General features: G+C 52.6%; 2 protein-coding genes across 11 annotated transcripts in view; both read left to right on the top strand.

The window, feature by feature from the left end:
- LOC133470583 (histone-lysine N-methyltransferase 2C-like) overlaps window positions 1-6,633 on the top strand; it is a 69,434-nt gene extending 62,801 nt beyond the window's left edge. For 9 of the 10 annotated variants that reach the window (XM_061759132.1, XM_061759131.1, XM_061759135.1 and 6 more), the window contains 12 exons: window positions 122-240; window positions 1,410-1,602; window positions 1,685-1,894; window positions 2,292-2,632; window positions 3,570-3,682; window positions 3,752-3,888; window positions 4,487-4,614; window positions 4,685-4,886; window positions 4,949-5,065; window positions 5,770-5,843; window positions 5,913-6,021; window positions 6,109-6,633. In XM_061759132.1, coding sequence (XP_061615116.1) covers window positions 122-240; window positions 1,410-1,602; window positions 1,685-1,894; window positions 2,292-2,632; window positions 3,570-3,682; window positions 3,752-3,888; window positions 4,487-4,614; window positions 4,685-4,886; window positions 4,949-5,065; window positions 5,770-5,843; window positions 5,913-6,021; window positions 6,109-6,201 — 1,836 coding nt within the window. In that variant the 3' untranslated portion in view covers window positions 6,202-6,633. Of the gene's footprint in view, window positions 1-121; window positions 241-1,091; window positions 1,188-1,314; window positions 1,603-1,684; window positions 1,895-2,291; window positions 2,633-3,569; window positions 3,683-3,751; window positions 3,889-4,486; window positions 4,615-4,684; window positions 4,887-4,948; window positions 5,066-5,769; window positions 5,844-5,912; window positions 6,022-6,108 lie in introns of those variants that run through there. The other variant, XM_061759137.1, reaches the window with a different exon arrangement.
- A 1,731-nt stretch (window positions 6,634-8,364) lies between these two features.
- On the top strand, window positions 8,365-14,234 carry eci2 (enoyl-CoA delta isomerase 2). The gene is given in 12 exon segments (XM_061759151.1): window positions 8,365-8,735; window positions 8,856-8,967; window positions 9,054-9,157; window positions 9,243-9,341; window positions 9,532-9,723; window positions 9,932-10,001; window positions 10,483-10,585; window positions 10,686-10,806; window positions 10,894-10,983; window positions 11,054-11,089; window positions 11,091-11,198; window positions 13,909-14,234. Coding segments are annotated over 12 exon segments (1,251 nt in total). The 5' UTR covers window positions 8,365-8,675; the 3' UTR covers window positions 14,065-14,234.
- Window positions 14,235-14,348: the final 114 nt, after the last annotated feature.

Genomic DNA, 14,348 nt, shown 5'->3' with positions numbered 1-14,348 from the left:
AGCCAAATGATTTCGCTTCCTTAGAAAGTCGAGACGTTGCCGTCCTTTCCTGCAGACAGCCTCAGAGGTCGCCTCAAATCGCAGCTTGCTGTCGGTGCGTGATTGATGGATTGATTGACAGGTGAAGGTGAAACTGAAGCCCCACCCCTACGCCTTCTCCGAGGGTGACGACTCGCTGCCCGGCAAGCGGACGAAGAGTTCGCGGTGGCGGCGCTGGAACGTCGACGTCGCTCTGAGCAGGTGAGCCAAAATAATTTCGGCTCCAAGGACACCCTCCTAATCGTAACGCCAACTGCACGTAACGAGCACTTGTACCCCTCAATGCAGTGGAAAGGATTTCCCACAAATCCTATTTCCGAGCTGTGTAGTAGAAGGGAACTCAAAGCTTTTGTATGCAACTTCAGTCGCCCTCTGGGCCGGAATTACAACAGGGCTGTCGCTTCGGTATGACAGATGCATTTGATGGGATTCTACAACATTTACATCACGTTTTGAAGGACAGCCGCTGGGGGAAATGGATACTTCCGAAGATTTTTTTGCACGCATTGTTCGGATGGTGCTGAACTTTCATGTATTTTACCTCAGGCACCTTATTGGGCAGCTGAGAGGTCCTCAGGAAGCTGTGTGTTTTGTTTGCGGCAGACGGCCGTTAATTGTTTTCTTTTGCCATCGACGCCTGTCTGCGTTTGTGATGAAGATAAGACGGAAATGTCCTTTATTGAACCAGGTAAATAAAAATCAAAAACCTTGAGATTTGGACCTGGCCAAGACGGCAGCACAAAAGCAAAAACAAGCGTGGGATTATATTATGAGAAGATCGAATTGAAGTACAATGCAGACAGTGGGAGTCATTCTCTATTATTGCTGCAATTTGTGCACGCATTTTATGTCAGGCACCTCGTTGGGCAGCTAAGAGGTCCTCGGAAAGATGGTTTCTCTCTCTTCATCGAACATATTCAAATTAGAAAAAACAAAGCGAGACTTTCGGAAAGACGCGATGTTGTTGGTGGCAATTATTGTTTTCTTGTTGGATGATGATTTTCTGCTCCAAAAAGGCCAAATAATCTGTTCAGATATCGTTTTACAAACAGGAGACTGTGGGCCACGTTCCACCCGCTGCTTGGTCAAATCCGCCAATTTCCCCTACGTCACGCCACCAAGCGTCAAATACTGCAAAATACAGCAAGGTGACGAGCTGACTCAGCATTGTGTGTCCTGTCCTCTCGTAGCGGCCCCTCGAGTGGGGGGAAAAAAAAGCTTGTGCTCTGCAACTTTAAACAAACCCACGTTGATGAGCTTCTCGTTGGCCCAAAGCTCTCGGGCGCGGTCAAACTGCGACTCGGGGACCCCGGTTTTAGTTTGAGGCGCACGCCGTGCCCGTCGGTCTCAAGCTCTCTCGTCCGGACCAGGGGCCCCATTTCCGACAAGGCCGTCGCCACGCCGACCGAGGAGGAAGGGGACGTGTTGTTGAAGAAGCTGGGGGCGTGTCTACGGCCCGACCCGTTTCCTACCGACCGGCGGAGGTGTTGCTTTTGTCACCAGCAGGGCGACGGAGAAACCGACGGACCCGCCAGACTGCTCAACCTGGACTTGGATTTGTGGGTGAGTGTGCGGCGCCGGCATCGCGCCGGCACCCGCGCACGTCACGCTCGTGTCGTCACACCGGCGTGTTCGCTTCCCACAGGTGCACCTGAACTGCGCTCTGTGGTCCAGCGAGGTGTACGAGACTCAGGCGGGCGCACTGATCAACGTGGAGCTGGCGCTGCGCCGCGGTCTGTCTCTGCGCTGCGCCCACTGCCAGCGGACGGGCGCCACCAGCGGCTGCAATCGGCTGCGGTGCGCCAACACGTACCACTTCACGTGCGCGCTCAGGGCGCACTGCACCTTCTTCAAGGTAAGAACACGCAAAGCTTCCATTCATGGACGGGGGGACAGGGACAAAGACCCCCAGCGTATCGCTGCTGTGCAAAATACTAACTCCTACTCTCTTATTAGCCATTGTTGACTCAGCGATATTAGCGTCCTACGTTAAGCCTTTGTGGGGCCACCGTGAGCCAAATTGTGGCAAATGTCAAGTTTTAGTGATTATTTCGTATTCAGTGTTATTTAACCCCAACCATAGCAAATTGTTCAATGAAATTGTCCTTCTTTGAGTGACGTTTTTGTTCGGCGGTGTGCCGTGAGATTTTCTGGGAATGTAAAACGGAGGCCTTGTCTCAATAAAGGTTGGCCACATCGGGTATCGGGTTTCGGCGTCATGACTGATCTGTGCGCTGCGCGCTGCGTTGCAGGACAAGACCATGCTGTGCCAGCTGCACCGGCCCCGGACGGGCTCGTCCGCGCCGGGCCCGACGCCCGACCCGCGCTCGTGGGCGCGCGACCCCTACAACTCGGAGCTGCGGCGCTTCGCCGTGTTCCGCCGCGTGTACGTGCAGCGTGACGAGGCGCGGCAGGTGGCGGCCATGGTGCAGCGCGGTGAGGCGCGCCACACGTTCCGCGTGGGCAGCCTCCTCTTCTGCGCCGTGGGCCGGCTCCTCCCGCGGCAGATGAACGCCTTCCACGACGCCGCCGCCATCTTCCCCGTCGGTTACCACGCCGACCGCATCTACTGGAGCATGCGCCAGAGCAACAGGTAACGCTGCCGACGCGACACAATTCCAGGTGCAACAAAGAATGGATTCATTGACAGCGAATCACTTATCAGATGAATCGACAACTACATTTCGTAATTAATCGTTTAGAGAGCGTGTTTATTTTCAATTTTCCAAATCTCCGATTTCTCAAGGCCTCAATGAAAACGGCCTGATTGTTTGTGTTGAATCCAAATGAGACATTTGCAAACATTGGGAAGCCGCCGTCAACATTTTGGCGAGCGTTTACCTACCAAACCAGTAACTTAATCAACCAATTCATTTATGCAAAAATGTACAGATTCAGTTGAATCTACTCCCAAAAGAAGGGTTATTTGCAACTGTGGTGGAAGCCGACACCTTAGCGTGGCGGCGGCGTCTGTGTGTCCCAATGATCCTCGGAGCAAGGTTGTCCGGGGATTCACGCCCCCGGCAGGGTCACCCGTGGCAAACTAAACGCCCTTCGTTCGCATGAATCGGTAGCAAAGACGTCACTCTCACTTTCCAAAAGGTAAACGACTACATCGCTCCCTCGCGTTTGTTTCATCGATGGCTTAATTGACAGAATAATCAATTCTGGAAAAAAAAAAATAATAATAATAATCGATAACTGCGGCCCTAATCACGATATGGCCTCAAAATACAATCTCACTTCTTTTTACACAAAAATCTGATTTATGATTGTCTTAATTGGACATGTACAAAACAAATCAACACAAGAATAGGTTATGAGATAAAAGGAGAAAAGAAACTCAAGAAATGTGCCTGTCGGAAGAAGTGAAAAGCTTATCGGGTCCGGATTTGATTTGTATAATAGTCATGAAATAGGAAGCTAATCATATACTTTGAAGGACATAAGCTGTGGAGAAAAAAACAAGTGAATGAATGGTAGCCCAGTGCACTGACCTGCTGTGACCCGCTTTGACCATTGACCTTTAGGCGCTGCAAGTACATGTGCTTCATCGAGGAGCACGATGCCCGGCCGCTCTTCAAGGTCAAGGTGGTGGAGAAGGGCTACGACGACCTCGTGCTGACGGCGCCCACGCCCAAAGGTAAAGCCCGCCGTTCGCCGCCCGCAATCGGACGGCTGTGTCCGACTCGCTGACCGGCGTCCCCCGCAGGCGTGTGGGAGCAAATCCTGGAACCCGTGGCCCGGCTCCGAAGCTCCAGCGGAACTCTCAAACTCTTCCCGGACTTCCTGAAAGGAGAAGACCTCTTCGGACTCAGCGCCTCGGCCGTCAGCAGGATCGTTGAGTCCGTGCGTGGAAACCTTTCCGGCCTTTGTCTAGATGGCGACCTGTCCCGCGTCTTGCTTTCGTCCGATCTCAAGGCTGCACGTGTGAGGCGATAGCGCCCAGTGTCCAGTAGGGCTGCAACCAGCCATTATTTTCGTCATCTATTCGTCAATTTTTTTCAGTGAATCACATTTAAAAATAATAATTAAAAATGTCCATCCCTTTTTTCACAAACAGCAAATTCTTTCAAAAAATAAATGGACCCTCCAGTCATTGGTTTGGTCCGTAACATCCGTCAGAAGATGGCGTCAGAAGATAATCAGTCTGCTTTGTTATCATAAGGAATGGAATTATTGTTAACTGTCGAGAGGATTTGGACAATTTGAAGTTAAACAACCACTAATCGTAATTAATTTGATAATCGATGAGTGACTTCTTGAGGGCCACTGATGTTGAAAACAGCCGTGAGCGACGCCATGGAAGCGTCTGAAAGCCGCCACTGCACGCGCGCTCGGCGTCTGATGCGCTGGAATGACGAGAAGCTAGCGCGGAAGGGGTTGCCGTCACATGTGACCGGTGTGTGCGTGACAAGTCATCTTGACTAGGCATGTGTGTGTGTAGTTGCCAGGAGTGGAGGCGTGCGAGCGGTACACCTTCCGTTACGGCCGCAACCCGCTCATGGAGTGGCCGCTGGCCTTCAACCCGTCCGGCTCGGCCCGCTCTGAGCCCAAAGCGAGCGCGGCAAAGAGGTAGTGAGCGCCACGTGACCGCAGCGCGTGTCCCTTTGTGGCCCGTGAATCCGTGACCTTTTCCCGTCAGGCCGTACCTGCCCGCCGGCACGGCTCCCAGGTGCCAGGGCTCGGTGGGCTCCATCGTGGGTCCGGTCCCGGGCGTCATCTCGCTGTCGCCGGGCGAGACGGTGGCTGGCGCTCATCAGGGGCGCCACTCCAAGCTGGCACAGTACCGCCGCATGAAGGCCGACTGGAAGACCAACGTCTACCTGGCGCGATCGCGCATCCAGGTGAGGCTCGCCGCCGCGAAGGTCCGACCGAGGCAGAAAGTCCTTTGCGTGCGTGTGCGCAGGGCCTGGGGCTGTACGCCGCCAGGGACATCGAGAAGTGCACGATGGTCATCGAGTACATCGGCGCCATCATCAGAAGCGAAGTGGCCAACCGCAAGGAGAGACTCTACGAGAGTCAGGTGACCTCATTCCCGCCGTGTTTTGTTTTTCTTTCACGTCCGAAGTCAAAAACGGTTCCCTTCACGAGAATTACAAAAGATCAATCGAATAGTGTGAAGAAGAAACAAAAAAAAAAGAAGAGTCTGAGACCGAACAAGACGTCCGAATGGAGACGGTGTGAACTCCTCGGTCAAGTTGCCACGCGACCTCATAGCGCGGCAGTCCATTTTTGATGGACACGACTTTGACTGTCGAGCTTAGCTTAGCTTAGTTTGGCTTGAATGCTAGCGGCCGATCACGGCTTCACGGACGTCAAGCTGATTTTGGTCACGGCCGTTCGGACTCTGAAGGCCGCCCAAATGTGCCATCGCCTCATCGGATCTTTTCGTGGACACAATTGGTTTGGTATCTATTTTGAATAACAATTTGAATTTGAAATCAGAAGTTTCCAAATGGGAAATAATGGCAACCCAATATTTAAGTATACAACCATTGTTCAATTTCTGTTAAGAAGGGATTTGCTGGAAAAAATGCTTGTAATATATGTGAAAAGTTTCAATCCTGATCCAGATTTTCTGCCAAAATGAACAGAAGAAACTCATTTAGTAGTTGACACACTTGATTTGGTTTAGCGGGCCACACACAATGAAAGGGGGGGGGCCGGATCTGGACCCCGGGCCTTAGATTTGACACGTGAGCTCTAACCCTTTTCCCGTCTGCGTAGAACCGAGGCGTTTACATGTTCCGAATCGACAACGACTACGTGATCGACGCCACCATCGCTGGAGGACCTGCTAGGTGCGCACGTGGCCAGGCGACGCTAACGGTCGCTCGTGGCGTCTTACTGATCCCGCCTGTGATCGACAGGTACATCAACCACTCGTGTGCGCCCAACTGCATCACGGAGGTGGTGAGCGTGGACAAGGAGAACAAGATCATCATCAGCTCGTGCAGACGCATCCAGAGGGGAGAGGAGGTACGACGCGCCGCGCCGCACGTTACCCGGCATCCTTTTGCTGCTCTCGCGTCGCCACGGTTACTGAATGCCGTCTGTCCGTGTCAGCTGTCCTACGACTACAAGTTTGACTTGGAGGACGACCAGCACAAGATTCCGTGCCACTGCGGCGCCTTCAACTGTCGCAAGTGGATGAATTGAACGGAAATTGCGATTGCCTGACGGGGGAGTGCTGAGCTGCGAGTTCGATTGCTGGGCGAGCGGGCGAGCGGGCTGGAGGCTGGAGGCTGGCCCTCTGTGTGTAAATGTGTACAAAGATGAGCAGATGATTTGTGTAAAATAACTTTTTGTTTTTGTATTTATTATGAAATGAGCTTATTTTCTAATCACACTCACTCGTTTCGGGTGGCGAGTCGCTCGCAGCGTGTAAATAGCGTCCACACACAGAAAAAAAACAACTTCACACTTTGGACGAGAGGCCATTTTGAAGTTTTCTTTGCTCCTGTGTCATTTTGATTTTGTTTGTGGCCGCGCTACCCCACACGTGATGAAATGAAATTAGTTTGGGGGGATGCCGTTGAGCCTGTTTTAGAAACATTTACAGAAAATAAAATATTTTCCATCTTGAGACAACATGGCGCCGTATGTATGTCGAGTCTAAAGCGGGCTGGGAAACGTCGTTGCCCAGAGGGGCCGTGTCGGATTTCGTTAATCGGACAGGCGGACGGACCGATTGTAGATGAGCTTAAAAATATATTGTATATCCGTCCATCCATTTTCCTCAACTCCTCAAAGTATTCTTTCCATCTAGCTAGCACACTGCTGGCACCAGTGTTTGTTCTCGAGAACCAGACTTGAATATGCTATTTATGCTCCGGCAACAGATATTTATCATATTTATCAAATTACAGTGGCTGGGAACATGAGGCAAGTCAATAACCAAGACCCTTGATTCAGTCTTAAGTCTAGACCAATTTTCAGCCTTTGTTTTAGTAATGACTAATCAAACAGACTATATTCCTAACTCTCCATAACTAAAGTGCGCACAACGACGAATTAAAATATCGAAAAAAGGCGAACTATTGATCAACGGAGCCGTCTGGGGGCAATGACATCACGCGACGTCACCTCGCGTGTATCCGAGCAGTCAGCCAGCGGCGCAAACACAATGGACGCTGACGACTCTGACGAGGGATTGGCATATTTCCACTGTCACTATAGCCTCACTCGGGTCGCGGCCGTGGTGGAGCCTATCGCAGCGAACTGCGGGCAGGAGGCGGGGTCCACCTTCAACTGGTCGCCAGCCAATCGCGGGGCACATTTAAACAAACAACCATCAGCACTCACAGTCATACCTGCGGACAATTTAAGAGTCTTCACCTACCGTGCATGTTTTTGGGATGTGGGAGGAAACCGGAGAACCGGGAGAAACCCCACGCAGGCACAGGGAGAACATACAAACTCCACACAGGCGAGGCCGGATTTGAACCCGCAACCGCAGAACTGTGAGGCTGATGCCAAAACCAAAACCCGTGCCGCCAAAAAAACAATTATTAAAATATATATATTTTCTTCTGGTCTTTTAATGAAATATCAATTTTCTGAACCGCTTATTTGAAAAAAAAAATTAAAAATATATATATATATATATTTTTTTTAAACGACGTGACCCGGAAGTAATTGTTTTTTTTCCCCTATGAGTTCAATTTTGTTCTGCCGCTTGTGCTTCTCGCGACCTCTATCGATGACTTTCATGGCGCTAACGAGATCGGGATTAACTCGTCGGTGAGTATTGTTTTTCTTTCACTTTTGTCTTCTGCGGGAATGTCAACTGGCGGAGGCGTCGATGATGTTCGTTCATGTCAAGAAAACGCATACAAAAGCAAAGGTTAAACTGCTGCGTTTACAAAAGAAGGAAAAGAACGTTCGACATGTCGAGAAACGCTCGTCTGGTGGCACTTTGGGACTTTTGGACATCACGCAATGCATCCTGGGGCAGCTAGCAAACACAAACACGAACACGAGCACGAGCTAATGCGTGTGTGAGGCTTTTGGGATTTTTCCGTGTGCAAGGGGCTTGTGAGAAGTATTCACAGCGCTTCACGTTTTTTCACATTTTGTGATAATTTATCACAAAATGTGAAAAACACCTTTTTTCATGTTGTCATTATGGGGTGTAGAATTTTTAGGTGGGGGGTCAATTTATTCAATTTTGGGATGAGGCTGTCACACAACAAACTGCGGAAAGAGTCAAATGCTGTGAATACTTTTCGCACTGCAGCATCCAGAGGCGGCGGAACAACTTGTGGAGAAAAGGTTGGGGGGTCGGGGGGGTCGCAGTGCTCACGGGGCTTTTCAAACAAAGAGTGCAACCGTGCTGAAAAATTCAATACACATTATTGATTTCAAAGATAGGAATACTTGAATCCAATTTAAAGCTGAACTCATTAAAACATCTCCAGTGATAAACAAGTTGTTGCAGTACTATGTTTAGGTATGTTACTAAAATGTTCTATCTCCCTGTGGAGATGTGTTCAAAAATGAGGGGGTAAAGGGATTTCCCAACAACGTCTGAAAACGATGAGAAAACGCCATTTTGATGGACCTCTGCTAAATTCACGTACACAGCGAAATGGAAAGAAAGTGGTGGATTGTTTGTTTCTGGATTTCGGGACATGCTTCCCATTTTTATGAGGCTAACAGTGACAAGTAGAGGACGCAGGCTGTCGCAGTCGGTGAGAAAATGAGACTATCGCCAAAAGATTGATGTGCGTGCGCTCGGCTCCAATGACAATTTATTGTCAGAACCACAAAGATGGCTGACGTCTTCAAGCTCAACTGTCTTTGGACTTTAGCTCTCGACGTGTTCCGCTGTTGACATGTTGCGGTTGTGTGCGGTCGCCAGGTTGTGGCGTTTGTCCGGCGTTCCCACCGTGAGCTTCCACAGCACGAAGACGTCCATGATGGGTGAGGCGCGGATTTACGCTCCTCCCGCTCGCCTTAGCATAGGTCGTCTTAGCCACATGCGCTAACATTTGAGTTGCCGTGCCCAGGTGTGACCGAGGAACACTTTGAGGAGGCCAAGAACAAACTCTCCTCGTTGAAGAAAGATCCCGGGAACGATGTTAAACTTAAGATCTACGCTCTCTTCAAGCAGGTCGAGACCAACACCATCGTAATTATGCAGCGTTACGTCTGATGTTAGCAACATGACGTTTGTTTATTTGTGGATTACGTGACAGGCTACGCGTGGTCCATGTGACACCCCCAAACCCGGAATGCTGGACTTTATCAACAAGGCCAAATGGGACTCGTGGAAGTCGCTGGGATCAATCACGCAGGTTCACACAAGTTATTTTGTCAGCTGTTAGTACACTGCTTTTGCTGATGTTTCGAGGTACTTCATGCAGGATTACCATCGAAGTCGTGGTGATGTTTTCACGTGACGTGTTGCGTGGTTTTCAACAAAGTGTCGTTAAGGATTGCATTTTGATGAGAGGACTCATCCCACATCTCAAACGGGGTTGCCAGGACGAGGCCCGGCAGCAGTACTGCCGACTGATCGGCTCCCTGGTGGCGGCAGAAGGCGGAAGCTCCGCCCGAGAGTCCGCCCCGCCTGGCGCCGGCGGTCGCACGTACGACTCCCTATTGGTCAGCGCGCAGGATGACATCACCACCATCACGCTCAATAGACCGGCCAAGAAGAACGCCATCACCTCACAGGTCACGCCAACGCAGCCGCACAAATGTTAGCATCGACATTTCATAACTGAAGAACTGATAACTAACTTCGTTCCGATGCACCTGGGTGAATCGGGGGTTGGACATTTCCGACTTTCCGGTTTGGTCGAATGCGGCGTCACCCGAAAGAAGAGTTGAAAGGTCGCACCTAGCATGTTGCTAGTCAGCTGACGTGTGCCGTGTGTTCCAGATGTACGAGGAAATCATCGAGGCTCTCCAGCAAGCAGCACAGGACCGCTCGGTTGTCACCGTCTTCACCGGTAACACGCGCGCTCACGCCTTTGTCATCACCGGTGACACGTACGCACACGCGCACTTGCACACCTCTCTGATCACCGGTACGAAATCCCCCGTGCCTGTGGAAGAACACACACACACACACACACACACATTTGGTATGTTCGGAAATAGACTCCAAGGGCGCTCTCTTTACTCCGGAACGTTCGGAAACTCAAAAGAGTGCCGTCGGGTTCTTCGGAGCGCCGCACTCGGGGAGTGCCGGAGCGTACTCCCGGAGCGGCGGGCGAGACGAGATGTTTACGGGCAGAACTGACACATTCGATATGGCGGACACACTGACGTGTCCCCGCCAATGGCTGAAACGCTCATTCTTAAATTCATAGAAAACGGAGCGCACTCCGCCTCTCTGAACGCTGCCCTGTCCGAGCGCACTTGCAAGCCTCAGATTGAATTTCCGAACGTACCCCTTCTCTCACTGCGTGCGTGCGTGCTGTTCCACAGGCGCGGGGGATTTCTACTGCAGTGGGAACGACCTGAGCAACTTCACAAAGATTCCCGAGGGAGGGGTGGAGCAGATGGCCAAAGCCGGCGGGGAGCTGCTCAGGTGATCGCTCGATGATTTTCTCAATGAGCGACATTGATGTCGCGACGTCACGACGGACCGTTCTCGTTGACGCGCGCTCACCGCTGCCCCCTGCGGACAGGAAGTACGTGAAGGCCTTCATCGACTTCCCCAAGCCGCTGGTGGCGGCGGTCAACGGGCCGGCCGTGGGAATCTCCGTCACCGTCATGGGAATGTTTGACCTGGTCTACGCCACTGAGAGTGTACGCACGCACGCACGCACGCAAAACCCTCCGCTTTTTATGTTGACTAATCATACAAGTAAAACAAATGATTTGTAACTGATTTAGGCCACCTTCCACACTCCCTTCAGCCAACTGGGTCAGAGTCCAGAAGGCTGCTCGTCATACACGTTCCCTCGTATCATGGGATTCAGCAAGGTACCTGCGCGTGCGCCACACACGCGCGCGCGCGCGCACACACGTCATTGACACTTGCGTGTGCGCGCAGGCCAATGAGATGTTGCTATTCAACAAGAAGCTAACAGGCGTTCCAGGCGTGCCAGCTGGGGCTGGTCACGGAAGTGTTCCCTGACGGCAGCTTCCAGACGGAAGTGCGGAGCCGTCTGAAGAGCTACGCCAAGCTGCCTCGCGACGTACGTGAACGAACACGCACGATTTTCAATTGGACAGCTCATTAATAATTGCTTGAATTGGTGAGTGAATCATGGGAGTGTTATATTTAGCTTCTGTCTCTAAGCTCCATGAAGCTACTACTTTTTGCTTTTACTCGCTCTCGTAAGTGGCCTGACAAATAAAAGCCAACGAAATGATCGGCATCCATCTTCTTGAAGTCGTGCGGATAATCCGGCCCGCCGACCGCTTCCATTTTCCATTTTCCATTTTCCATTTTCCGGAGCCCTGTAATCTTGCTTTTGCCGCGTTTTTGTAAAAAAATGGATTTGTATTCAATAGTTTGTAGATTTTATAATAATAATCAAATATGACTCCAAAAGGCAATTTTACATAGGAATGTACACGTCGTTTTCTATATTTAATGAACTAAGGGTACAATTGACTTGCAAGCGCGTCAAGTCTCAAGTTTGTATCCGTCACTCGGCCCTTTTTTGGATTCTCGCGTCTGATGTCACGAGGCAAGATTTGCGCCCCTGATGGGCCGCCGTTGTTCAGTCATTTGACGACCGGGCGACCAGTCAAGCGCTCCCAAGGAGCGCGAAGACGACGCCGAACTAACGGCCGACCCGACTGACTCCGGCGCCTGACGACAAGGCACACGTCGACGAGCAAATAGGAATGCGTGTTTGCTTTTCGGCTCGACGGGTTTATTTCTCCGCCTTCTCTTATGTTTCGATATAATATTGCGCTATTTTCGAGAGCTCGGCCTTTTCGGCGCAGCTCCTCCTTCAGCGCAACGGACCGATACAAAGTCCGCATCACTGCAGGCGCCGCAGCGATCCGCCTGTCGATTTCCCGTTCCGGTCTTCCCTCACTTGTGAACGAGACCCCAAAATATTTGAACTCCTCCACTTGGGGCTCTCCAGGTCATCCCCGACCCGGAGAGGGCACTCCACGCTTTTCCGACTGAGGACCACGGTCTCAGATTTGGAGGCGCCGATTCACACTCGGCTGCGAACCGCTCCGGTGAGAGTTGGAGGTCACGGCCTAATGAAGCCAACAGAACCACATTGTCTCCAAAAAGCAGAGGCGCAATACCGAGGCCACCGAAGCGGACCCCCTCTACGCCTCGGCTGCACCTAGAAATTCTGTCCATGAAAGTTCTGAACACAATCGGTGACAAAGGGCAGCCTTGGCGGAGTCCGACCCTCACCGGAAGCCAGTCCGACTTACTGCCGGCAATGCGGACCGAACTCGGACACCGGTCGTACAGGGACCGAACACCCCAGAGATAGGAGAGCCCGACTCAAAGACCCCAGACGCAGCCTCCTCATGGGAAGGCGTGTCGGTGGAGTTGAGGAGGTCTTCGAAGTATTCTCCCCACCGACTCGCAACGTTCCGAGTCGAGGTCAGCGGCGCCCCATCCCCGCTATACGCTGTTGACGGTGCACCGCTTCCCCCTCCTGAGACGCCGGACGGTGGGTCAGAATTTCCTCGAAGCCGTCCGGAAGTCGTTCCCCGTGGACTCACCGAACTCCTCCCGTGCCCGACTTTTTGCCTCAGTGACCACCAAAGCTGCATTCCGATCGGCCGCCTCGGGAGTCCCACGGGTCAAAAAGGCCCGATAGGACTCCTCCTTCAGCTTGAGGGACTCCATCCCTCACCGCTGGTGTCCACCGACGGATTCGGGGATTGCCGCCACGACGGGACCGGCGTCTTCCCCCACCGTCGGAGCCGACTCACCACCAGGTGGTGATCGGTTGACGGCTCCGCCCCTCCGAGTGTCCGAGACATGCGGCCGCGAGTCCGATGACACGACCGCAAAGTCGATCGTCGAACTGCGACCTCCGGTGTCCTGGTGCCAAGTGCACGTGTGGACACCCTTCCGCTTGAGCGTGGTGTTCGTTATGGACGATCCGTGATGAGCACAGACGTCCAATAACAGAACACTGATGAGGTTCTGATCTGGGGGGGGGGCCGTTCCTCCGAATCACGCCCTTCCGGGTCTCGCTGTCATTGCCCACGTGAGCATTGAAGTCCCCCAGCAGAACGATGGAGTCCCCAGCGGGAACGCTTCTCCAGCACCCCCTCCGAGGACTCCGAAAAGGGTGGGTACTCTGAACTGCTGTTTGGTGCACAGGCACAAACAACAGTCAGGACCCGTACGGCGGAGGGAGGCTACCCTCTCGTCCGCCGGGGTGAACCCCAACGTACAGGCGCCGAGCCGGGGGGGCAATAAGTATACCCGCACCTGCTCGGCGCCTCTCACCGTGGGCGACTCCAGAATGGAAGCGAGCGCGACCCCTCTCGAGAGAACCGGTACCAGAGCCCGAGCCCGAGCCGTGCGTGGAGGCGAGCCCGACTCGATCTGGTCGGAACCTCTCGACCTCGCACGGCGGCTCGGGCTCCTTCCCTGCCGGCGAGGGGACGTTCCGCGTCCCTGGAGCCGGGGATCGGATGGCCGAGGTCCCCGCCTTCGGCCACCGCCCGGGACCCCTGTGGCCCCTCCCACGGGTGGTGAGCCCATGGGAAGTGTCATCATTATAACGACATTCATTGTAAATATGATCATTTTTTGGAAACGGAAAGGATTTTTATGCTGAACAATATTTGACATGCACATTTGAACTTGGCCAATCTGCCCAGTTTACCAAATTGAGCCACCATTTTTTCCAGCCCCGCCAGGAGCTTGGTCTCAAACGTTTGTTTGTTTGCTTGTTTTTCCGGCAGTCTCTGGCGCTGTCCAAGCAGCTGATTCGCTCCGTTGAGAAGGAGCGCCTCCACGCCGTCAACGACGCCGAGGTGGAGCGTCTGATGGAGCGATGGACGTCGGACGAGTGCTTCGATGCCGTCGTGAATTTCTTTCAGGCCAAAGCCAAGCTGTGAGCGCACGGAGCGTCACCGTGCGCGCGATTGATTGACAGCCGACGTTCCGTCCGACGTGAAGGTTCAAGTGCCTGAAATCACTCGCGCGCCGCTCGACTACCGTGTCCGATTAACGCGCGTGTGTGGCGGAAACAAGTTGCGTCAATGACAAATAAAAGCTTTCTTTTTGATGTACGGTCAGCTCGTGTGTTAGCGTTAGCTCACGAGCGGCATCGGCCGTCGATGCGATGTGGAGCTCGGCGTTCGAAAGATCCAGTCGACGTATGTCGACGCTTGGCAACGTG

The sequence above is a fragment of the Phyllopteryx taeniolatus genome, chromosome 20 (genome assembly GCF_024500385.1).
Source record: "Phyllopteryx taeniolatus isolate TA_2022b chromosome 20, UOR_Ptae_1.2, whole genome shotgun sequence".
Classification (NCBI taxonomy): domain Eukaryota; kingdom Metazoa; phylum Chordata; class Actinopteri; order Syngnathiformes; family Syngnathidae; genus Phyllopteryx; species Phyllopteryx taeniolatus.
Note: the sequence above shows the minus strand (reverse complement) of the source record. Positions and strands in the feature narration are given on the sequence as shown.